Here is a 24905-nt window from a genome sequence, read left to right on the forward strand (position 1 = left end):
CGTCGGCTCCGAGATCAAAAGGGGTAGATGGAGTTGGATGGCCGCCACAAGTCACTGCTCCTTGCCTGCAGGAATTGGAAGGGCAGCCAAAACCTGCTGGCTTTTGTAGCAGCACAAAGGAGTGCTGCGCGGGCGGGTAGCTGGTGGGGGCAGCCAGGGTTAGGCTCCCTGGGCTACCCCCTATCTTGGAGTGACTACTGGTTGCCCTAATGTAACCGGTCACCCCCAAAGAAAAGAAGAGGGCCGCACGAGGGGAGGGGAGAGGAAAATGAAAAACGAAAGCAACGGCTCTCCCCATTACAGCAGGAGGTCCGATAATTAAGTATTCATGAGCTTTGAGGTACCGCCCCATAATTCCCTCAGGGCTTGTTCATTTGGCACTGTTTCTGCCTCTGTGGTGGCCCCAGGTCGGCTAGGCCACCACACAACGAAGTTCAAACTCGCAGGTCGAGCTGCAGGAGTGGCGCACCCTCCCCACCAAAAAAAAAGATTTAAGGAGCCTCCCAAACTAAGTGTGGTGGGACTCAGAAAAGATGACACCCCAGGGTTTTCCCTGGAATTTAAGCACACTCCTAGCTGGAGCATGTGGTCTTCAGCTGGAAAGGCAGCGCCCGCTAGGGGCGAAGTCTGTGGCTGCAAGTGCTGTAGCCAAAAAAGTCCTTCAGGTCCTTCTGGCCCCCTCTGGTGCGTCTTTGGACCCCTTGGGCCCCTGAGGTTGGTTTTCTTGTACCCATACAAGTTAAGGCTTCTGCTCCACACCAAGTTCCATGCTAGTTCCCTCCACATCAGCACCAATGCCAAATTTGCTGGCACCGGCCTGAGATTAAATTCCTTGCCTGGTTTCCTATTCCAAGCTGACATCAGCCCCTATCCAGGCCTATGTCCTGCTACAACATCAAAAAGGCACTACCACTTTCTATGCAAACACTAATAGGAGGCATCTGCCGTCACCAGTACTACTAAAGTTAGAAGTTGTTCTTGGATCCAATTCAAATGAGGTTCAGAATGTATCTAATGTTCCTCATTATACTGATGATGGTAATGAGGAGGGGGCGGATAATTAGTGTGATGATGGCTTATATTTATAGTCAAAAAATCCCACTTGGTTAAACGCATCCATTGAGATGGAGCTAGACTCATCACCTGGGCCAGAAGCAGAGAGAAGTAGCTCTTTTGCAATAGTGGCATGAAGGGCAGGCAAAGTCTTGCTATTGCCCAATATTGAATCACTGGCAAATGTGTCCACTAAAGTTCTGCCACCAGGGCCATCTTCATCTAAACCAGTCCTGCCATTTGTTTAATCCCTCACTGACATTTTGATGGCTACATGGGCTAGACAATTCTCTGGCCCTCTGGTTCAACAACCTGTGGCTCCAGTGACCCGGATTTCCTGACTAACAATCCTACACATGAAATAAATTCTGGTGCTTGAGTCATTGACAAGCTAGGTGATTGCAAACTGGAGTCAAAATGAATTCATGCTCTTGGATAGAAAATGTTCTCCTCCAGCTTGGCCCTCAGATCTCCTAATGCACTGTGCCATTTGGGTAGATTCACCAATGCTTTGTTAGACATGGACAGCAAGATCTTGCCAGCCTCCCCAGAAGATCTCAGGACCTAGTGACCCACACAATACAACATGCATAGGTAGGGCTTTCGGCACCTGTTTCGTGCATAGAAGGCACACCTGCAACCAGGTTTTCAGAAGACATTCAAGAGTAATCGATGTGTTGTCTTGAGAGAAAGTTGGTTCAGTGCTATTACGATTTGAGGAACATTGCACCATAGCAGAATATTCGGAAAGTACTGTCACGCTCACTCTGTAATGACCTTCACCTCTAACTCATGAATCAATTAATGACTACTGCACGTTTATGAGGATACTGAAACTCTACCTTTTGGGTTGAGTTTTTCTTCTGGCCTTAGTTGAACCTAGTTCCTTGCACCATGATGCTTTTAGCCCAACTTTTGTGCTTTGTAGGTGTTCAGTTTATTTTTTCATTTGTACATTCTCATTTCACATTGTTCTTCATTCGCATTAACCGCTACCGCGTTTTCCCTCTGTACGCGGGAATTTCAAAAATGGCTTGATCGTGACAAAGCCAGCTCGTCATCCGCGCACCGCAGGTAACGTTGATGACGAGCTGGCTTTGTCATCAGCATCAAAGGGGTTAAATATTTTTCAGTCACTTTTTACCTCCAAACCAGTTTTACAAGGTCCGTGCATAGTCAATCATTGAGCCCTTGGTATGCACTGCTTCTGTCACATAGGTGTAAGGAATAAGGGAACAACCCAAAAAATTCTAAAATTGTTTTTGCAATTATTCTTTTTAGGGGAGTTGAGTAAAATCCTAGAGGTTATATCACTCTATACATGGCACTCTACTCTTCTGATTTATTGTAGAACCACTGTGCAGTATATGATTGATGAAAAATCTACTTTAACGTAATTAGAAACAACATTTAACTTCACTTTTCTAATGTTAGTCTATTCATGTTTGGTACAGGTATTGTCTTGGAAACTGATGCCAGAAAACTATGCAAACAGTGATCAACCACCTCCTCCATCTTACATCTATGGGTCACAACATTTGTTGAGGTTGTTTGGTAAGAAATTGCAATTGTTTTATGTTAACGTACTGAAAAATATATTCATTTACTTAAATATGTCAGTTACTGCTATGGTTAGGTAGAAAGTCGTAATCAAATAAAGGAATACACGCTTATTCTAAAACAGATGTTTTGTGGCAAGAGAGGTTTATAAGAAAGTTGCTTTGTTCCATGATTGGAAAAAAATGGATACATATGAAAAACAATCTGAAGGAATGATGTGCAAAATATGCACTGATTACTGGATCGGCCACGTGCTGATAGTGGTTCATTTTTTGTTGACTGGCTCAGAAATGTAATTGTAAGCGTATTCTTTACCTTCGAGTGGCTTTGACCTCTTCATGTGCATTCCTATTCGTCACAAATCGGCGGCTCAAATTCATTTTCATGGTTTGTTTTATTGGTTTCCTTCTTTAAGTAAGTTTCATCCTGTATGAGATTTTTACATAGATTGTCAGTTGTATGAGGGTGGGAACTTCAAAGGCCACATTAATAGATTTGTGGACATTTCACGACGGGATACACTCTGGTCACATGTTTTTGCCCCATGTTGATTGCTGTTTTTTTTTTCTTTTTCTTTTATTTATTTATTTTTAAAGTTTTATATAGCGCGAACAAGATCTTTGCAGATATCAGAGCGCTTTACAGAAACAGTAGGTAGGATAAACAAGACTCTTAAATCAATATGAGATTCCGTAGACAGTGAGATGCAAAAATAGGGTATCAATCATACAAGAGTATACAGAGTAATAACAATCAAGAAACAATAATATGGAAGCAGTACAATGTCTAAACGGATAAGATTATAGCACCCCAGAGGGTGAGTAAACACAATGTTGAAAGCAAAGTAGTAGTCAGTAGTGGGTGCGTTGCAGGTTATTGAGGCACTCAAGTCCTAGTGTACAACCCAATAAACAAGTTGGAAATCAATAGTATAGCATCCGTGCAATGAATTAGATCCAGAAGCAGACAAAAAATGGACTGACATAGATAAGTATTCAGACAGCCGATAATGTGGGAGCCAAATACTGTCATTGTTCCAGTATCAATAGTGTTCAGGTGTATTTAGCCATAAGGATGGCCTTCACCTCTTTCTTGAAGAGTATAGTGGACGGGATAAGCCTGGTTTCTGGTGGGAGTGCATTCCAGATCCTAGGTGCCATTCCAGAGAAGGAGCGTTTGTATGTTTTTTCCTTCCGGAATCTCCGTGGTTTCAGGAGGAGAGTGTTTGTGCTTCTGTTGGATCTTGAGCCTCCTGATATGGTCAGCTTATGAGAGAGGTAGTTGGGTGCCTTGTGGTGTACGGCCGAGTGTGTCATACAGGCAATTTTCAACTGAATTCTGGCTTCAATAGGCAGCCAGTTCAGGGTTTTTAAGTCAGGGGATATATGCGAGTGTTTTCTTGAGCCAGTGATGAGTCTCGCGGCCGCGTTCAGGGAGGCTCTTAGGGGAGCCGTTGTTGTCAGGGGGAGCCCGCTGAGAGCCACAATTCCGTAGTCTATGCGAGGAATGACTAAGGCTTGTACCACAGTTTGGAAGTCCTTGGGTGGTAGGAAGGGTTTGAGTTTTCTCAGCGTGTTGATTTGGAAGTTGGCTCCTTTAGTTGCTATGCTAATATGCTGCTGCATGTCGAGATTGCAGTCCAGTGTGATGCCAAGGGATTTCGCTGAGTCCACGATGGTGGGTTGGACATTGAGTGCGGTTAGATGATTGAGCCAGGTTTGGGTGATGCACTTTTTCGCAGGAGGAGAGATCAGAAGGAACTCAGTTTTCAGAGCATTTAGTTTGAGGTGATTGTCGGCCAGCCAAGCTTGGGTGTTTCTTAGTGTGGCATTCAACAGTTTGATGTCTTCAGGGGATTGAAGCTTGAGGTAGAGCTGAGTGTCATCGGCGTACATATGGAAATGTACCTTAGAAGATTGAAGCAAGGTGGTGAGTGGTTCCATGACGAGGTTGAACAATGTGGGGGATAGGGAGGAACCTTGCGGGACGCCCAGTGTTACTGGCACAGGCGAGGACAGTGCGTTGTTGATCTTGAACCTCTGAGAACGGTTGTGCAGAAAGGACGTGAACCATTTGAGAACCGTCCCGGATATGCCCATTCTGGTATTTAGGAGCTCCAGTAGATTCTCGTGTTTGACCGTATCAAATGCTGAAGAGAGGTCAAGAAGGATGAGGAGGCAAGACTCATTGTGATCAAGTATTTGGAGGGCTTTTTCCAGGGTTGGGGGGACGTTGGCCCCAGCCTAAGTGCACATGCTTCCCTCTCCACTGTGTCCATAGGTATTTTGCCACCTACTATTGCGGCACTGGTTAACTAAGCTCTGCAGCGCAGGCGTGAAATATCCATCTGTATAATAAACACAGGCTAAAATCTGTATACCACCTTAATAGAGGCCATTATCATGCCTGTAAAGATTGAGCATATCATAAACAAAGGGGAGAGGTAGAGGTGAAAAGAGAGGACTCTTCCTCCAGACTAAGTAAATGCAACCAAAAGGAGTCCCTCCAAGTGGAAGAAAAAATAAACAATACTAGCGGAAAAGGACCCCAACCTTTTTGTAAAAGGAAAGTAGTTTCGCTTTTTTAGTAACCCTCACCCACCAGGGTTAGCCTTTGGTGGCATGCTTCATCATACGGTCCATCCTGACCTGCTAAGGAGAGGGGCGTGCTGCGACCTGTGACTACACGGGAGCACTAAATTAGTAATGTTCTTATACACCTATGCTGATGGAGATGATTAATGAAGTGGGTTAAGGAATATATACAAAGAAGACTTAAAAATAAATCCTAGCTAGTGGAAGAAAGATAATTGTATTCGCTTCCCTGGCTGATATGGTTAAAAAATGGGGATGACGGGAAACCACTAATGAATCTGGCCCTTAGTTTCCCTACTCTGGTCGACTAGTTTCAAGCTTTATCCAAAGGCTTTTCTTCAGGACCATAGGGAATGATACAACTCCTATACTTATTTCATTACTTGCTAAATAGCACAGGTAATGATGTACAATATGTAAATAGGAAATCAGTAATATACAGCACCAAATAAGTCTGTTCTCACAGTGTCACAATTATATATATGACCCCAATAGGCCTCCTGAGTTCAATATGGGAAGAAGGGACACTTGTAGTCAGACCTTCTTCAAGGCTACTCCCTCACTGGGGATGGAACCGGTTCACCCGGAACTCCGCAGCTAAGGAGTGGCCAAGGGTATGCTCAGGCGTGGGTCCCTTTTCTCGCTGTGCCACTGGATTCAAGCGAGCCTGGCTGATGATAGGTGAAACCCTAAAACCGGTCCCAGGATGCTTGTTTCTGATCCAGGGAGGACCTGGCTTGGCAGTTCAGGATGGACTGTTCCCATGAGGAGCAGGGTCACGACTGGTTTGCATATGGCTGGGTTCAAAATGGGGTGGCAAAGTGAGCAAAAGAACACTGGGTTAAACCCAGATCTGTTGACTGGGGGGTGTGTGGTTGAACATTTTTCAGCACTCCGTCCACCATCTTGTTGTGGTTCCCAGGAAGCACTAATCAGCAGCCTCGGCCAACAAAAGTCCTCATAGAATATATTAAGGTAAAACTGTCTCCTTCCGCCTCACTTCAGTGTCTGAATCCCCAGCTTCCTCCACCGGAATGCAGGCAGTACACTTCTGCCGTCTGGGGAATGTGTCCTCATCCTTCATTTTGTGCTTTGCCAAATCATGGGGTGCCTAAAATGAATCCCACTGGCTTCATTAGGCAGGCTACTACTGTACATATGCTAAATGCAAGTTACATATCCATTCACAAGCACTCAACATACACTCAGGATGTCAGCACAAGGTTCAGGGCATTCACATAAAAGTAGAACTTTACACAAAGTCGGCCAGTAGGCATGCTATCCTACAAAGATAAAAAAAATCTAATCACTCTATCAATCTTAAATCACAATATGCTGCCACCACCGCTCTATGTGCTGTACCCAAGACAAGTAATATTAAACAACAAAAATTGCCGCCACCCTCATACCTTAATGAAAAAGAGTGTATCTAATGAAGACCAAGTACAACCTTATGACACTTGGTACGGTATTTTTATTTATACCAGTTATTCTTATTTTTGAAATGTTTTTTTGAAAAAAAAAAATTTATATGGCAAAAAAAGACAGAACATACACAATTAGACAATTATACAATATTTACAATTCTGACAACAACACGCTAAATCAAAACAATATCACAAGGACACAAGACATTTATATATACAATATAAATCTTCATCATTGTTTTGAAAATAAATTCATAAATTGGTCAAACAAAGCGATGTGGAAACAAGAGCAAGAGCAAAAGTAAAGCGTCTTCAGAATTATTCATTCAATGATATAACTTGCTCTTGTAAGTGTGCGGACGCGTTTCAGGTTCGAGTATTCAATTTTCGAACCCTCATCAGGGCTTTGTTATTCGTCTGTGTGGGGTACAAAAATAATAAAGTTTTGTTGAAAGCCTATGTGCCTCAATAGACTGCCTCCTTTTGTGTGTTAGAATTCTAAAGAAAAATACCTGTGTTTTTCAGGCAGGGCATCTTTTCATCAATGACTCTTTAGGACGTGGCTTCAAGCTTATATTTCTAGAGTGAACAAAGCATGAATTATGTCACAATCTTCTCCTCAACTCATGAGGACAGTGTAACAAATATGTCTGCGCCTTATTTACCTCACTGCACAGCGTCTGATGCCTTGTGAAGGGAGGGGATTGTGGTCACACGGTCTACCTGATCAGAGAAAAAAGGGCGATTGGTATGCTATTCATTTCATTAATGGAAATATAGATATCGTTGTTCCGTTTACCCCATACCTTGGAACAGCTTGTTCAAGTTCTGCAAAGGGTGTTTCTTTCTGTGGCTCGCACGCCGTTTTTATGTGAAAATGACCTGTTGTGCAAAATGAGGGCTAATGAGTGTCTGAGCGAAAGTGCGCCAAGTACATAATTAATACTGCCGTCTCTTATTTTCAGCAAGATCCTAGCTGCACTGCTCGGTCAACGCCGGTGTTCTTTCCGGATTTTTCGCTGAGTCTCTGTCTAATCGTTGCGCACTAGACGGGGATAGAAAACCCAGTCAGGAAAGGGACGTATCTATAAAATGACTGGTACCGCGAGTGGCTCAGAGCAAGAGAGCATACATACCTTGGGGAGTACGCAGTCCGCCTTCACTCACTGCCTTCGCCATTCACTTCTCACTGAAAGGTGTAACAGTGACGAACGGCCATTTTGGTTATTTAGCGTTTTTGCTTAGCAAGGATTATGGGATATGTAGTCCCTTACTATACATCTCATACGTATTGGCATTACTGATTACTAAGGAGTGGCCAAGGGTATGCTCAGGCGTGGGTCCCTTTTCTCGCTGTGCCACTGGATTCAAGCGAGCCTGGCTGATGATAGGTGAAACCCTAAAAACGGTCCCAGGATGCTTGTTTCTGATCCAGGGAGGACCTGGCTTGGCAGTTCAGGATGGACTGTTCCCATGAGGAGCAGGGTCAAGACTGGTTTGCATATGGCTGGGTTCAAAATGGGGTGGCAAAGTGAGCAAAAGAACACTGGGTTAAACCCAGATCTGTTGACTGGGGGGTGTGTGGTTGAACATTTTTCAGCACTCCGTCCACCATCTTGTTGTGGTTCCCAGGAAGCACTAATCAGCAGCCTCGGCCAACAAAAGTCCTCATAGAATATATTAAGGTAAAACTGTCTCCTTCCGCCTCACTTCAGTGTGTGAATCCCCAGCTTCCTCCACCGGAATGCAGGCAGTACACTTCTGCCGTCTGGGGAATGTGTCCTCATCCTTTATTTTGTGCTTTGCCAAATCAGGGGTGTCTAAAATGAATCCCACTGGCTTCATTAGGCAGGCTACTACTGTACATATGCTAAATGCACGTTACATATCCATTCACAAGCACTCAACATACACTCAGGATGTCAGCACAAGGTTCAGGGCATTCACATAAAAGTAGAACTTTACACAAAGTCGGCCAGTAGGCATGCTATCCTACAAAGATAAAAAAATCTAATCACTCTATCAATCTTAAATCACAATATGCTGCCACCACCGCTCTATGTGCTGTACCCAAGACAAGGGCAGTAGTTCTCTGTCCATTATGAGAGCACAAGTGGTGCATACTCACTAAGTAACAGGGCAGGTCCAGGACCTTGAATAGTCAGGGACAGGCCTAGATCTGTGTTCTCCGGCAGAGATTAGTGTGACACTAGGGTAAAACAAAAGTCAGGATAACAGATACTCATGTAGTCTGGCACGCCGGGCAGGGGAACACATCTGAATGCCATGCAGGGACACTCCCATCCCAAAAAAGAATATGTGGAACAAATGAGCATTTCAGAAAATTAATTTATGGTACTCTCCTTCCATCAGTGTCACTTAAAAAATTATACAAGTGCCAGCCCAAGTACAGAGGGTGTGACAGAAAGGGCCTAGGTGCAAAGGTAACAAATTACAACATAGTCGCTTGAACAGGGGTTTTTCCTTCTTCTAAATGTAGTGTAGGATTAATATTTGTTTAACTTGTCTCTTGTGTTGCACGAGTAATTCATTTATGTTGACCTTCCTCTTGTGCCATTTTTTCAACAGTAAAACTACCAGAAATAATGGGTAAGATGTTCTTTTCGGATAAAAACATCAAGGCTTTGGTAAAGCACTTTGAACTCTTCCTGAGGTAAATAAAATAATACATGTTGATTGTAAAGAATGTGTAAACATTTAAACAGAAAACCAAATATTATGTGTAATAAATGTATGCTATCACACTTTAGACGCTTGCACCTCCGTGTCCAGGCACACAACTTATTCTGGTTATTCTGATTATTGTGTTTTTTTCTTGCCTGGTTCAGGCTATCTGCATCATTAACAGTTTGGCTCTGAAGTCAATTGTTGCTTAAAATGTTTCTTTATTATGCAGTGGAAATGATAATATGGACATCATTTACACTATCCTGTTTTAATTAAAAAAAAGATTACTTTGTAGTGGATAGTGACAATTTAGTTTCTACTGTTTTTTCGGTTTGCTTCTAATGTTGGCACTAAATTTGCTACTGACTTAGTACATGTGGGTAATTTGAGCATGTCAGGTTTCACATGGTTTCGTTTGAGGAAAGGCAGGAAGGGGGGGCAAAAGTTGATTCCCTTTCAACCTACAATCAGCAAGTTTGCTCAAAACTACATCAAAAACCTTTGACAGAAATATCAATCTTGATATCAAACTAGACTCTCATACAGAAAAGAGCCTTTTTTGTGGGTTATGTAAATTCAGGCATTGTGTTTTGGTATATTTGTTAAGAGAAAAATGTTCGGTAGTGGTAATTAGATAGTGATTTTGGATATCTTAGTTAATTCACTGACCCTCAGCAGATCAGGATCCATGAAGCAATCAGGGATCCAGAATTAGACACACAAAACAAATCCCATTGGAATGAAGATCATTTCCCGTTCGTTAAATTTGATGATCAAGACAATCTGATTGGCTGGCAGCAATTAAATAATTTTGTTGTGGCAGCCATTTTAGAGTCTCCGGCACCAAAGCCTGTGCTCTTAAAAAAAGAAAAGTGGCGAGGGACCCCCGGACTACTGAGAGGATGGGATGTGTGAGGGTCCTAAAAAAGGTAGATATTAATTTTTTTGTAATAGGATTTGTTCACCCAAAACAAGAGTCAGCTGTTTTTTTTTTTTTGTAATCCTAAAAAAATAAAATAGACCATGCATATTGAGCCTTGTGGACCTGAGATACAGGGCCTTTGCCCAGAGCCTGCTATCCTCTGCTGAAGGCCACATACAGAGTATGGCTACAGACCAGACCAGGCCCTGCCTACCAGCCCACTGGGCTCAACCAAAGGCCTTGCACAACTTATTCAGTGCCTCAGAAGCTGGCACAGGGCCTTCACTTAGAGCCTCCTGCAGACAGCCGAAGGCAGTATATGGGACTGGTAATATTTCAAGTGCCTGCTACTCACTGCCTTTAGCTCTGCGCATTTGGGTTAACAATAAAATTAAGCACCTACACAGGCCATGTGGTTATCTGTAAATTTGCTCAGCAGTGTTACGCTGTGTGGTAGTTTGGCTGCCCAGGTAGTTGGTTAACAGTCCTTGCTTCTCAATGATATTATTTGAGATGCTCTCAGTGATATCATTTGTGATCTCATCAGTGATGTCATGTATGAGGTAAGAGGCCGGCATGCTGTGCAGGAGTTAAACTTGCAAAGCTAACCATTTCTTGCTGATTTCAGTGGGTTTTGGTGTTTTTTTTTCTTCATTATTAACTGGTGCTTCCCTTTTGCAATATAACCAAACAGAAAAGAAAGTTCATTTTCAAATCCACATAGTTATTAATAAAGTTTATAATTAATTTTTCTTATTCTTATCTGGTGTATATTGTAGTCCCCATTCGTTTGTGTATTGACATATATAATCATTACAGATCTCCGTCATCATGTGCATGCCCCTTTTAATTTTTTATGCTCTAACGCGGGTACCCATATGCTGATGGAGATACATTGGTGGTATCGGAATGATCCTCTTAATACGTCTGTGACCATACAATCTGCTAATATAAGTTAGTGTTAAAAAAGGCAACTAGTAGATTTGCTGCCAACCAGTGGGAAAATATCTGGGACCAAGAGTGCTAGGAACCTGTCTTAATACAGGTGTGAAGTGAACCCTCTTTACTAGTACAGAGCCTAGCTCTTTAACACTTTGAATCATTGGCATGCTGCAGCGGCACCAATGATAATATCAAGGTAGGTCAGAAAGAACTGGTTTTCGATCTCCTGCAAGGCAGGCACTACCTTGAAGCACCTCTGAAAATGTGGTGAACTAAATACTGCTCAAACCCTTTTTTAAATGAAAGAACAATTATGAGGATGTGTCTTTGGCAGTACCAGAAAGGCCGAACCTATCGCCAGGGAAAATTTCGAAATTATTTTGCTGAAACATACACAACAGGCATCTTGCAGTTTTTGCTTCTTTCCAAAAAGCAGAAACGTGTCCGATTAATATTTTCTAGAATACAACAGTTCTCTATTCCCCCACTCTTCCTGTTTTTTCCCCCATAGTAATGAGCATCATGGTCCACATGGCCAAAATAGTTACATACATCTATACTAGAAAAGTCTGATGCTGATTTTATTCAGCCGCAGAGAATATTTTTTTCTCCAGCTTTAAGTCTTTGATATATACTAATACTTGAATCATCCCTGGCATCAGGTTGGGAATCCCCGGTAACAGCAGTTAACTGTTAAAGTGGTTATGGGCCTCAACAGCAATGTTTATTATGTAGCATATACATCTCATTTGAAAAACCCCGAACTTAAGCCAATGAGGTGAAACTGCTGATCCCTCCTCCTACCCCTATAAGCCATAGCTGAGATGTCTGCTACTTGTCAAATGTGAGGGAGTCCCCCAGGAAGCTTTCCGCTCTAACCTCTTTGTGACTTTATCCTGATACTTTCCTGGGCTTCAACCAGTTCTAACCTCAGCTTTCCGCATGCTATAAGTTATTTTTAGGGAAATGGTGTGGCAAATCTCCACTTTCTAGACAAGTGGGGACCCTTCCTTGTCACTAACTGCCATCATCACTGAGAAGGAGAAGAGATACGTTTTAAAAACCCTGCTTAGGTCATGCACAGAAGAAAATCCACCCAGATGACCAGCAAGAGCACTGTATTTATCACTTCTAGACTTCTAGCCCCAAATTCCTTACAATAGAACATTCCCCAGGTGTCTGACTGAATCCGGAATCTTTGCGCAATCCCCATTGCATGTCAGTAGGTTGTGTTGTGGTGTTGGCATTATTTGAAAGAAACACAGTGATTGACTCCTTACCTTAGAATTACCCCCCAGGCGTCAGACTGGATCTGGAAAGTTTTCGTCAGCAGTACCCCTGCTCGTTGGAAGGTGGCGTTGTCCGACTCCGCGTCCGTCGTTGGTGTCGTGGTCGCCGAGATGATGTTGCGGCAGCTACTTAGACACCGCACTTGCGCCCTGACGTCCGTTCTTTATTTTTCCGTGTCAGCAAGAGCTGGTCTGGAGAGAGTGGTACTCCCAGTCATTTTTTGACTGAGTTTTTTTAGGCTTTTTGTCTCTGCTTTTTCAAGTCGATCGACTCCTGGTGTCGTAGAGATGCCCGGATTCAAGTCGTGTGGGGACTGTCATTGGATGATGTCAGTGACGGACCCGCACTGCGTGTATCTCTATTGCTTGGGGCACGAGCACGACCCCAAGTCGTGCCTCAACTGCCAGGCCATGGCACCGAAGACTTTGCGGGAGCGGTCCCGAAAGTTGCTTGAAGTCTGGCAGGCGGCTCTGCGCCGCTCAAGGTCCCAGTCCCGTGGGAGGTGAGTGACCGGTCGCGGAGCTATCACCATTGTTTGTCGGGATCGAAGTCTTCGCACTCAGGGTCAGGTAAGACGAAGCACAAGAAATTGAAGCAGTGTTATCGCTCGACGACTGCCCTTCGCCTGTCATGCTACGTGGCTGAGGGTGCAGGTGGTGCCTCCCCCGCGGAGCCTATGATGTTGCCCTCGGCCTACCCACCCTTCTCAGGTCCGTCGGCGACTCCGGCCCAGCTGCAGGAATTTCTGTCTGTCATGGACCGCCTCTTTGGACCGTCGGGCCCGGGGGCCTGACTGGTGGTCCTCGTCCTTCACTGTCGGCAGCTCTGGCTCCGGCATCACTGTCCGCTCTGGCCCCGCAAGGCCCCCAAGGGTCCAGGCACCACCTCCGATGTCGCCCGGGGCCCCGGACGACGTCACCCCCGGTCTCAGTCCCGTCATGGACACGGAGCTGGAACGGCACCGCTAGACACCGATTCCGACGCCGATGGGGCCTTTCTACACCTATGTCCAGCCTCCTAATTTTCGGGCTGTATATCAGCCTTCGGAGGACGGGGAGGACTGGGAGGGGTCTGAGGACCCTCGCACAGCTCAGTGTGAGTATGACCCGGACTGGGCAGAGGAACTGGGGGATGCCAGGTCTGGATACCTCTCCTGACCTTGGCATGCTCACTCCTACTGCGGTGGCTCCGGAGGAGGGTGCAAGTTATGCAGTGGTGTTGCGTAGGGCGGCGGAGGCCCTCCACCTCCCTACAGTGGCCGTCAGGACTAACCTCCTGACAGAAGTGCTTCAGCCGGCGGCTACCTCTGCGGAGCCACTACTGCCCTTTAATGAAGCACTTTCTGACTTTTTTTGGGCACCTGGTCTAGGCCCAACACAGGGGCCTCTGTGGATAGGAACGTGGCCCAATGCCATCGGCCGGCTCTGGGAAATCCCATCTTCTTCTTCAAGCACCCCACCCCTGAGAGCTTGGTTGTCCAAGCCTCAACATCCCAGAACACATTCCCTACCACACCCCTGGACAGGGAATCCAAGAGAATGGAACAATTTGGGAAGAAGATTTTTTCTTCCACCAGTTCAGGGCTGCGGTCTGAGACCACCGCATGCCTCTTGGGCCGTTATTCCCACTCTGTGTGGATTGCGATGGCGCAGGTGCTGCCTCAGCGCCCGGAGGAGGCGCAGACAGTGCTCTCTCAGGCTACTACTGAGGGGAGAGATGCAGCCAAGTTCAAAATACGATGTGGCCATGACACCGCCGACTCGCTGGGCAGAGCGATTTCCACGACAGTGGCGCTCCGCCGCCACGCCTGGCTGAGGACTACTGGCATCTCAGGGGATGTCCAGAACACCCTGATGGACATGCCCTTTGATGGCATTCCCCTTTTTCGCAACAAGGCAGATAGTGCGTTGGAGCATTTTAAGGACTCGGGGACTACGGCCAATTCCTTGGGCTTTTCGGCCACTCGCCCTCCTCCGCCTTATGCCTTTCCCTCCTTTCGTGGCCACGGAAGAGGCGCCCCAGCACGTTCGCTTCAGAGCCACAGGCCACAGCAGTCTCAGCGCGGACATGGGACCCACAGAGGCGGGTCAGGGGGCCAGCGGGCGAGTCAGTCCACTTCCACCTCGGCCACAACTGCCCCAAAACCTTCCTAGTCCAGTCTTTCAGGCCCATCAAACGCCAGTGGGTGGCAGGATTTGCCATTACCTCCCCCACTGGCGCACCGTCACTTCAGACAGGTGGGTTTTACAAATAGTCCAAAGGGGCTACTCCCCCCACTTCGAGACTACCCCTCCAGTCATGCCAACCCAGTACCACTGCATGTCGGGGGATCATTTGGCACTTCTTCAACAGGAAGTCACGGCCCTCTTGGTCAAGGGGGCCATCGAGCGCGTTCCTGCGCCAAAGGTAGGACGTGGTTGTTATTACCACTACTTTCTGGTGTCCAAGATGGACAATGGCCTGCATCCTATCTTGTACCTCAGAGTCGTCAATCGCTTCCTCCGGAAGGAGAAGTTCAAGATGCTAACTTTGGCTCAGGTCTTGTCTGCTCTCGACCCTGGAGACTGGTTGGTAGCCAGGGACTTGCAGGACGCATATTTCCACATTCCTGTCCTGCCGGCCCACTGGCGTTACCTGCAGTTCACTGTAGGCCACAAGCACTTTCAGTTTACCCTGCTCCCCTTTGGCCTTGCCAGTGCCCCTCGGGTGTTTACGAAAGTGATGGCGGTGGAAGCAGCTCATCTGTGCAGATCAGGGTTTCCAGTCTTCCCCTATCTCGACCACTGGCTGTTGAAGGCAGGCTTGCCCCAGCTAGTCGTCTCCAGGCTGTGGCCGACCTCCTGCATTTGCCGAAGTTGCACCTCATTCCCTCTCAGAAGCTCCCCTTCATCGGATCCGTTCTGGAAACGATGATGTTTCTGACCTATCTTCCCGAACGGTGAGTCCAGGATATTCAGGCTATGATTACGATCTTTCGCCTCTATCCTAGGTTTCTGTCATGATGACCCTGAGGCTGCTGGGCCTCATGGCCTACTGCATCCTGCTGGTCACTCATGCCAGATGGCATTTGTGGGCTCTGCAGTGGGACCTGAAGTTCCAGTGGGCACAGCATCAGGGGAACCTGTCCGATTACGTCCAGATCTCGGAGGGCACTTCACAGCAGCTGCAGTGGTGGCTCATGAACTGACATTGGGTCCAGGGCAGATCCCTCTCTCTTCCCCAACCGGAGCACACAGTGGTGACAGACACGTCCCTCCTGGGAAGGGGGGGCCACATGGGAGAGGCGGAGATTAGAGGTCTCTGGTCTCCGGCGGAGTCCAGGCTCCTTTTCAACCGTCTGGAGCTTCGGGCGATCCGACTTGCACTGAATGCATTCCTTCCTTCTGTCAAAGGGAAAGTGGTGCAGGTGTTCGCAGATAACACCACTGCCATGTGGTACTGCATCAAACAGGGCGGGGTGGGGTAGTGGACCCTATGTCAGAAGGCTCTGCGCCTCTGGACATGGCTGGAACAGCAGGGCATTTCCCTGATGGTTCAACACCTGGCAGGTTCACTGAACGCCAGGCGCAGGTGCATGATGGATCGCGAATGGCGTCTTAATTCGGACGTGGTGCAACGTCTCTTTCGACAGTGGGAAGAGCCTTGGTTAGATCTATTCGCCACCAAAGAAAGTGTGCAATGTCCGCAATTCTGCTCGTTAGAATTTCCAAGGCGGCGCTCGCTAGGCAACTCTTTTCGTCGCGAGTGGAGTTGCAGTCTGTTGTACAAATTCTCTGTGTCGCTCCCATTCGTTGGATGACGCAAGGGAAGGACTCCAAAATCCAGGCCCAGCTCACAGGTTGTTCCTATGCAGCCGGCGTCTGACACTGGGCCTGCTCCATGCTTCTCCGAGCTTCCCAGAACAGGAGTAACCCAGCTAAATTGCGAGAGTTATGAGGTCATAAGCCTAATTTTTGGGTAGTTGAATCCCTCTGTAGAGCCTTTGGGCCCCATTGGTTCAGAAGGGACTCCGACTGGGACTTCGCCTTCGACGGGTCCATCCTGGGCGCCATTTAAGCCCTCAGATCACCCCTGGCCGCACCTTCCTCCGGAGACTGCACATGAGCTAAGCTGACCCAGCATGATTCCTGACTCCGATACGGAGCCGGACTGGCTTTGACCATGCCCGCTCAGCCTAAATTAGAGACAGAGCCATTTTTCCCTGAAGGGACCTCTTAGGAACACAAATGGAGGGGATCAGAGGATCCCTATAGCTACTCAACACTCCTAGCAGCGTCCATGGCCAAGGACGCTTGATATGACGCCAATGGTCTCGACATCTCAACAGACACTAAACTACTCTCTCCCCCCACTGTAGCTACGGAGAAAGGGGCCTTCTTTCCAGAAGTGGCCTGGAGGGGGGCAGGGGCCTGTATCTTCAGCTACCCATGGTTGAGGTTAGGACTAGTGTTGACAGAGGTGCTTCAGCCTGGATTATCCCCTTCAGGGCCCATACTGAAGCTTTCACTGATGTCTTGTTTGAGACTTAGCCCAAGCCCAGCACAGGCTCTCCTGTGCACAGGACTATCTCTTGCCAGTATCTTCCCACGCCCAGGGACCCAGCCTTCCTCTCCCCAGCATCCAACTGTGAGAGCCTGGTGGTCCAGGCCTCAACCTTCTGGATAAATTCCAGTGTGTTCCCTTCCACACCACCGAATAGGGAATTCAAGAGGCTGGACACCTTTGTTAAGAGTATTTAACTTCCACCAGCTTTGCCCTACTGTCCGTGAACGCTGCATGCTTAGTGGGCCGTTATTCCCACACTCTGTGGGATACAGTAGCACACATGCTGCTTATGATTTCAGACGAGGCTGAGCTATACTCTCCTAAGCTATTGTTGAAGGGAGAGATGCAGTAAAGATCGCCATAAGATGGGGATTGGATACAACTGACTTGCTTGGCAGAGCCATTGTTTCCAACGTTTGCACTCTGACGTCACGTCTGGCTGATGACAACTGGCTTTTTGAGGGATGTCCAGGCATTGCTATATTCTCTCTGCGTGGCCCAGGGTTTGCCGAGACATGGGTCCCTTGCTCGCTGGGCTAAAAGATTCAAGCTAGCCTGGCTGATGAGGGGGAATGACCCCGAAACCGGTCCCAGGATGCTTGTTTCCGGTTCAGGGAGGACCTGGCCTTCCCATGAGGAACAGGGTCAAGACTGATTTGCATATGGCTGGGTTCAAACTGGGGTGGCATAGTGTGCAAAAGAATGATGGATTAAAACTCAGATCGCTTGACTGGGGCAAGGGGTTGAAATGTTTCAGCTCCATGTCCATCATCTTGTTGTGCTTGCTATGTTTACCCTAAGCGGCAAAGGGTTTGCCCAAACGTGGGTCCTTTGCTGGCTGTGCCACTGGTCTCAAGCTAGCCTGGATGATGTACGATGAAGCCCCAAAATCTGTCCCAGGATGCTTGTTTCCGGTCCAGAGAGGACCTGGCCTGGCAGTTTAGGTTGGACTTTTCCCATGTGGAATAGGGTCAAGACTGATTTGCATATGACTGGGTCCAAACTGGGGTGGCATAGTGGGCAAAAGAACGATGGATTAAACCCATATCTCTTGACTGGGAGTGAATGTTCGAAAAGTTTCAGCACTCAGTCCATCATCTTGTTGTCAATCCATTATGCACATGCCCTTCGATGGGGCTCGCCTTTTTAGCGACAAGACAGATTCAGCGCTTGAGCGTTTCAAAGACATTCAGACCACCGCTAGGTCATTGAGGCTCACAATGGTCCTGCGACAGTCACATTCTGATACTTCCTTGGCTATGGTAGTGGCTATCATCCCTGTCCTTTTCATCCAAGCCACTACAGCCAGCAGGCATCACTGTCCTTTTGTGGCCTCAATGGCACAAAATTACTTCGGACAAATGGATGTTTTGGATTGTCCAGCGGGGCCGTGCCCCCACCTTTCCAACAGACCCTGATGCATTTGCCACAGTTGACCAATCAGCTTTTGGAGGACCACCTCCCGGTCTTGGTACGGGAAGTATTAGCTCTTCTGGCCATGGAAGCCATTTGGAAGGTGCCAACATCAGAAGTAGATCGTGGTTGCTATTCCCGCAATTTTCTAGTCCTGAAAAAGTATGATGGCCTCTGTTTTATCTTAGACCTAAGCCATCTCAACTACTTCCTGAAAAAGGAAAAATACAAAATGCCCCTTATGGCTCTGGTTCTGTCTGCCCTCGATTCTAGAAACTGGATGGTAGGTCTAGACTTGCAGCACACCGACTAACACATTTCTATCCTGTCTGCCTACAGCCATTACTTGCGGTTCACTGGTGGGACAATAGCATTATCACTTCGCTGTGCTCTCCTTTGGCCTTTATCAGCACCCCTCGGGGTTCACCAAGGTGATGGCCACACATCTGCAGAGGTCAGGTGACCCTGTGTTCCCCTACCATGAGGACCGGCTTTTAAAGCCGGGATTACCCTAGGCAGTTGTCTCCCACCTCCAGACTACAGTGGACCTCGTGAAATTGCTAGGGTTCACTATCAACAAGTCAAAGTCACACCTGAGTCCCTCTCAAATGCTCCCTTTCATCTGAGCTATTCTGGATACAGTGCAGTTTTGGACGTATCCTCCAAGACAGTATGTCAGGATATTCGAGCTATGATTCCTATGTTTCAGCCTCTATACTAGATTTTGGTGAGACTAACTCTGAGGCTGCTGGGTCTCATAGCCTCCTGCATCCTGCTGGTAAAACATACACATTGGCATATGTGGGCTCTGCAGTGGGATTTGAAGATTCAGTGGGTAGAGCATCAGGGTAATCTCTCCAACCTGGTCTAGATAACAAAGGGAACTGCAACAGATCTGCAGTGGTAGCTCATGATTGGGTCAGTGTTAGACCCCTCTCACTTCCCCATTCAGAACATGCAGTAGTCACAGATGTGTCACTTTTTGTTGGGGGCGGCCATCTGGGAGAGGTGAAGACCAGAGGTCTCTGGTTCCGTTTGAGTCTCAGCTCCATATCAGCATGTTGAAATTGAGTGATTCGCCTGACATTGAAAGCCTTTCTTCTTTCCATCAAGGGAAGGCTAGTTCACGTGTACACCGCTGCCATATGATATCGCAACAAGTGGTGTGGGGTCTTGGACTCTGTGACAAGAGGCCCTGCGTCTCTGGGCATGACTCTGGGCATGACTGGAACGTCAGAACATTTTCCTGGTGCTTCAGCTCCTGGTGGGATTTCTGAACGCCAGAGCAGACTAACTCGGCTGTTGATGCCTCACGGATCGCCACTGGCATCTCCATCCAGAGGTGGTGCAAGGTCTCTTCAGAGATTGGGGAGACCCTTGGTTGATCTGTTGGCCGCCACCAAGAACGTACAATGTCAGCATTTCTGCACGCTTGAGTTTCCAAAGAGGCTATTGCTCTGAGACTCATTTCGTCTTCAGTAGAGCTCAGTACTTCTGTACACCTTTCCAAAGAGACCACTCCTGTCCAGAGTTCTCAAGAAGATCAAGAAAAACAACACACACATCATCTTTGTGAGTCCAGATTGGGCAAGGAGAATCTGGTATCCCAAACTCCTGAGCATGAGCATTTCTCCTTTGATCAGGCTGACCCTTTGAGAGGGTCTTCTGTTGCAGCAACAGGCCAGGGTCCTGCACCTGAACCTGAGCACTCTCCATTTACAGACGTAGAGATTAAGAAGCAACATTTTAGGGTATTTGACCTTGAACAACAAATGCCCCCCGAAGTATGTGATGTCATTCCGGCAGCCAGACATTTCTCCACAAAAACTACTTAATGTATGCCTGCCGATGGGACAAATTTGTGGCTTGGTGTACTCTCAAATGAGTTAATCCTCTGCCTAAACCATTGTCTGAAGTCCTTTTGTTTTCATTATTCCTTTCCAAACCAAGCCTTGGTCACAGTTAAAGGGTCATTTTTTGCCATTTCAGCCTTAGTACGCGTGCCGGATCAACCCTGCCCGTTCAAGTCACGTGTTGTGACTCTTTTAACTGAAAGGTTTACAGGGAATGTTTCTACGCCTTTTATCCTGCCCTATTAAGACCAGAATGTAGTTCTCACCTTTTTAATTTGTTCTCCATTTGAGCCCATGCACAGCTGCACTCTGAGACTGCTGACCTTCAAAATAGTCTTCCTTATGGCGCTAACATCTACCAGGATGGTGAGCGAATTGCAGGCACTGTAGATTCACCAACATACACAACCATTTTCCCAGACAAGCTGGTCCTTAGGACCTGCTCCTCCTTCTCACCAAAGGTTTTTACACCTTTTCACATCAGACAGAACATCACAGTGCCTTCTTAGTCCAACCAAATGCCCCTCACCCCCACCAGTCCTAGCAAGGAAGAGTAGAGATTCGACAGTCCAGACCCAAAAACAGCGCTGTTGTTTTATGTTATGATTGCACCAAACACTTCTATGTGGACGATCAACTCTTTTTTGGTTCTGCATGTTTGAAGAAAAGCAAAGCAGATCAAAAGAGGACCACCTCCAAATGGATTGTTTTCTGTATTAAAATCTGCTATGCAATGGCTTAGAAGCAACCCCCTGAGAGCTTGAAAGCTCACTCCACCAGAGCTAAAGCAGCAACCACTGTGCTAACTAGAGGAATCCCAGATCTGGACATCTGTCAGGCAGCTACTTGGTCATCACTGCACATATTTGCCAAACATTACTGCCTTGACAGTCTGGTCTGGTGTGATGAGCCTTTCGCCCGTTCAATTCTTTAGGTCTTCGTTTTGTAACACAGTGCTCAGACCCTCCATTGGGGAGAGATCTCTTTGGTGCCTATTCTAAGGTAAGGAATCTGCAACTAGAAGTCACTATCAGATGAACAAGTTACTTACCTTTGGTAACGCCTTATCTGGTAGAGACTCAGAAGATATGTATTCTCTGTCTGCCGATTCCTTACTGAACCTCCCCATTCTGCAAACTGTGTCCCTCACATTGAAGAGATCCTTCAGGACCTCACCTTGGCACACTGATCAGTCCACCTCAGTTCAGCTCCCTGCTTCTGGTGCCGAAAAAGTCAAGACTGAGGTCAGCATTCTGAGATGTTCTATATAGGCACCATCCATTTCATGCCCGCCACCGACGCCACACGGAGCCAAACAACACCACCCACCGTTGCACAAGGGGATTGTTCAAAAGTTGCCAGACCCAGTCTGACACCTGGGGTATATACACTAAGGTAATTAATCAGTGGCAAGATAGTCTCTGCTAGATAAGGGGTAGCCAAAGGTAAATAACTTGTTCATTGTGCTTTCCCAGTGTGTGGAAAAGTGGGGTTCTGTTACAGTACCCTCACTTTTTGCCAGGCTTTTGATGCAACTTTGACTATAGAGTACTGGGCCCCTGCAGTCCAGGTTCCCAGTACCAGTGTTCTTTCCCTAAAACTGTACCACGATTGGCACTTCAGACCCCCCTGTAACTCCCTAGTAAATGGTACCCAGGTTATTTGGACTGAAGAGGGGCCACTTAAGGATCCCTCACCAAGGCCATGCAAACTGCCACTGCAGACCTGTATGACTTGGTGCAGAGCAAAAATACAAATTCGGCACTGCCTAAGATATAGGTAAGTCACTGCCTTACAAGCCCTAAGAAACGGTGCCCTATTGTTCATTTGGGGGCATATATGCATGAGTAGATAGGCCTCTACAATATTTAAGTCTATTCTTAATATTGTAAATACCAATACCAATACTGCATCAAACAGGGCGGGGTGGGGTAGTGGACCCTATGTCAGAAGGCTCTGCGCCTCTGGACATGGCTGAAACAGCAGGGCATTTCCCTGATGGTTCAACACCTGGCAGGTTCACTGAACGCCAGGCGCAGGTGCATGATGGATCGCGAATGGCGTCTTAATTCGGACGTGGTGCAACGTCTCTTTCGACAGTGGGAAGAGCCTTGGTTAGATCTATTCGCCACCAAAGAAAGTGTGCAATGTCCGCAATTCTGCTCGTTAGAATTTCCAAGGCGGCGCTCGCTAGGCAACTCTTTTCGTCGCGAGTGGAGTTGCACTCTGTTGTACAAATTCTCTGTGTCGCTCCCATTCGTTGGATGACGCAAGGGAAGGACTCCAAAATCCAGGCCCAGCTCACAGGTTGTTCCTATGCAGCCGGCGTCTGACACTGGGCCTGCTCCATGCTTCTCCGAGCTTCCCAGGACAGGAGTAACCCAGCTAAATTGCGAGAGTTATGAGGTCATAAGCCTAATTTTTGGGTAGTTGAATCCCTCTGTAGAGCCTTTGGGCCCCATTGGTTCAGAAGGGACTCCGACTGGGACTTCGCCTTCGACGGGTCCATCCTGGGCGCCATGTAAGCCCTCAGATCACCCCTGGCCGCACCTTCCTCCGGAGACTGCACATGAGCTAAGCTGACCCAGCATGATTCCTGACTCCGATACGGAGCCGGACTGGCTTTGACCATGCCCGCTCAGCCTAAATTAGAGACAGAGCCATTTTTCCCTGAAGGGACCTCTTAGGAACACAAATGGAGGGGATCAGAGGATCCCTATAGCTACTCAACACTCCTAGCAGCGTCCATGGCCAAGGACGCTTGATATGAGGACCTGGCTGACGCCAATGGTCTCGACATCTCAACAGACACTAAACTTCTCTCTCCCCCCACTGTAGCTACGGAGAAAGGGGCCTTCTTTCCAGAAGTGGCCTGGAGGGGGGCAGGGGCCTGTATCTTCAGCTACCCATGGTTGAGGTTAGGACTAGTGTTGACAGAGGTGCTTCAGCCTGGATTATCCCCTTCAGGGCCCATACTGAAGCTTTCACTGATGTCTTGTTTGAGACTTAGCCCAAGCCCAGCACAGGCTCTCCTGTGCACAGGACTATCTCTTGCCAGTATCTTCCCACGCCCAGGGACCCAGCCTTCCTCTCCCCAGCATCCAACTGTGAGAGCCTGGTGGTCCAGGCCTCAACCTTCTGGATAAATTCCAGTGTGTTCCCTTCCACACCACCGAATAGGGAATTCAAGAGGCTGGACACCTTTGTTAAGAGTATTTAACTTCCACCAGCTTTGCCCTACTGTCCGTGAACGCTGCATGCTTAGTGGGCCGTTATTCCCACACTCTGTGGGATACAGTAGCACACATGCTGCTTATGATTTCAGACGAGGCTGAGCTATACTCTCCTAAGCTATTGTTGAAGGGAGAGATGCAGTAAAGATCGCCATAAAATGGGGATTGGATACAACTGACTTGCTTGGCAGAGCCATTGTTTCCAACGTTTGCACTCTGACGTCACGTCTGGCTGATGACAACTGGCTTTTTGAGGGATGTCCAGGCATTGCTATATTCTCTCTGCGTGGCCCAGGGTTTGCCGAGACATGGGTCCCTTGCTCGCTGGGCTAAAAGATTCAAGCTAGCCTGGCTGATGAGGGGGAATGACCCCGAAACCGGTCCCAGGATGCTTGTTTCCGGTTCAGGGAGGACCTGGCCTTCCCATGAGGAACAGGGTCAAGACTGATTTGCATATGGCTGGGTTCAAACTGGGGTGGCATAGTGTGCAAAAGAATGATGGATTAAAACTCAGATCGCTTGACTGGGGCAAGGGGTTGAAATGTTTCAGCTCCATGTCCATCATCTTGTTGTGCTTGCTATGTTTACCCTAAGAGGCAAAGGGTTTGCCCAAACGTGGGTCCTTTGCTGGCTGTGCCACTGGTCTCAAGCTAGCCTGGATGATGTACGATGAAGCCCCAAAATCTGTCCCAGGATGCTTGTTTCCGGTCCAGAGAGGACCTGGCCTGGCAGTTTAGGTTGGACTTTTCCCATGTGGAATAGGGTCAAGACTGATTTGCATATGACTGGGTCCAAACTGGGGTGGCATAGTGGGCAAAAGAACGATGGATTAAACCCATATCTCTTGACTGGGAGTGAATGTTCGAAAAGTTTCAGCACTCAGTCCATCATCTTGTTGTCAATCCATTATGCACATGCCCTTCGATGGGGCTCGCCTTTTTAGCGACAAGACAGATTCAGCGCTTGAGCGTTTCAAAGACATTCAGACCACCGCTAGGTCATTGAGGCTCACAATGGTCCTGCGACAGTCACATTCTGATACTTCCTTGGCTATGGTAGTGGCTATCATCCCTGTCCTTTTCATCCAAGCCACTACAGCCAGCAGGCATCACTGTCCTTTTGTGGCCTCAATGGCACAAAATTACTTCGGACAAATGGATGTTTTGGATTGTCCAGCGGGGCCGTGCCCCCACCTTTCCAACAGACCCTGATGCATTTGCCACAGTTGACCAATCAGCTTTTGGAGGACCACCTCCCGGTCTTGGTACAGGAAGTATTAGCTCTTCTGGCCATGGAAGCCATTTGGAAGGTGCCAACATCAGAAGTAGATCGTGGTTGCTATTCCCGCAATTTTCTAGTCCTGAAAAAGTATGATGGCCTCTGTT

At 47.4% G+C, this 24905-nt stretch overlaps 1 protein-coding gene across 1 annotated transcript in view; it reads left to right on the forward strand.

Moving 5' to 3' along the window:
* The window catches only part of MSL3 (MSL complex subunit 3), a 176263-nt gene that overhangs the window by 144648 nt on the left and 6710 nt on the right, over positions 1 to 24905 (forward strand). The window contains exons 11-12 of the mRNA XM_078657908.1: positions 2508 to 2607; positions 9224 to 9308. Coding sequence (XP_078514034.1) covers positions 2508 to 2607; positions 9224 to 9308 — 185 coding nt within the window. The remainder of the gene's footprint in view (positions 1 to 2507; positions 2608 to 9223; positions 9309 to 24905) is intronic.

This window comes from Lissotriton helveticus, chromosome 8, assembly GCF_964261635.1.
Source record: "Lissotriton helveticus chromosome 8, aLisHel1.1, whole genome shotgun sequence".
NCBI lineage: Eukaryota > Metazoa > Chordata > Amphibia > Caudata > Salamandridae > Lissotriton > Lissotriton helveticus.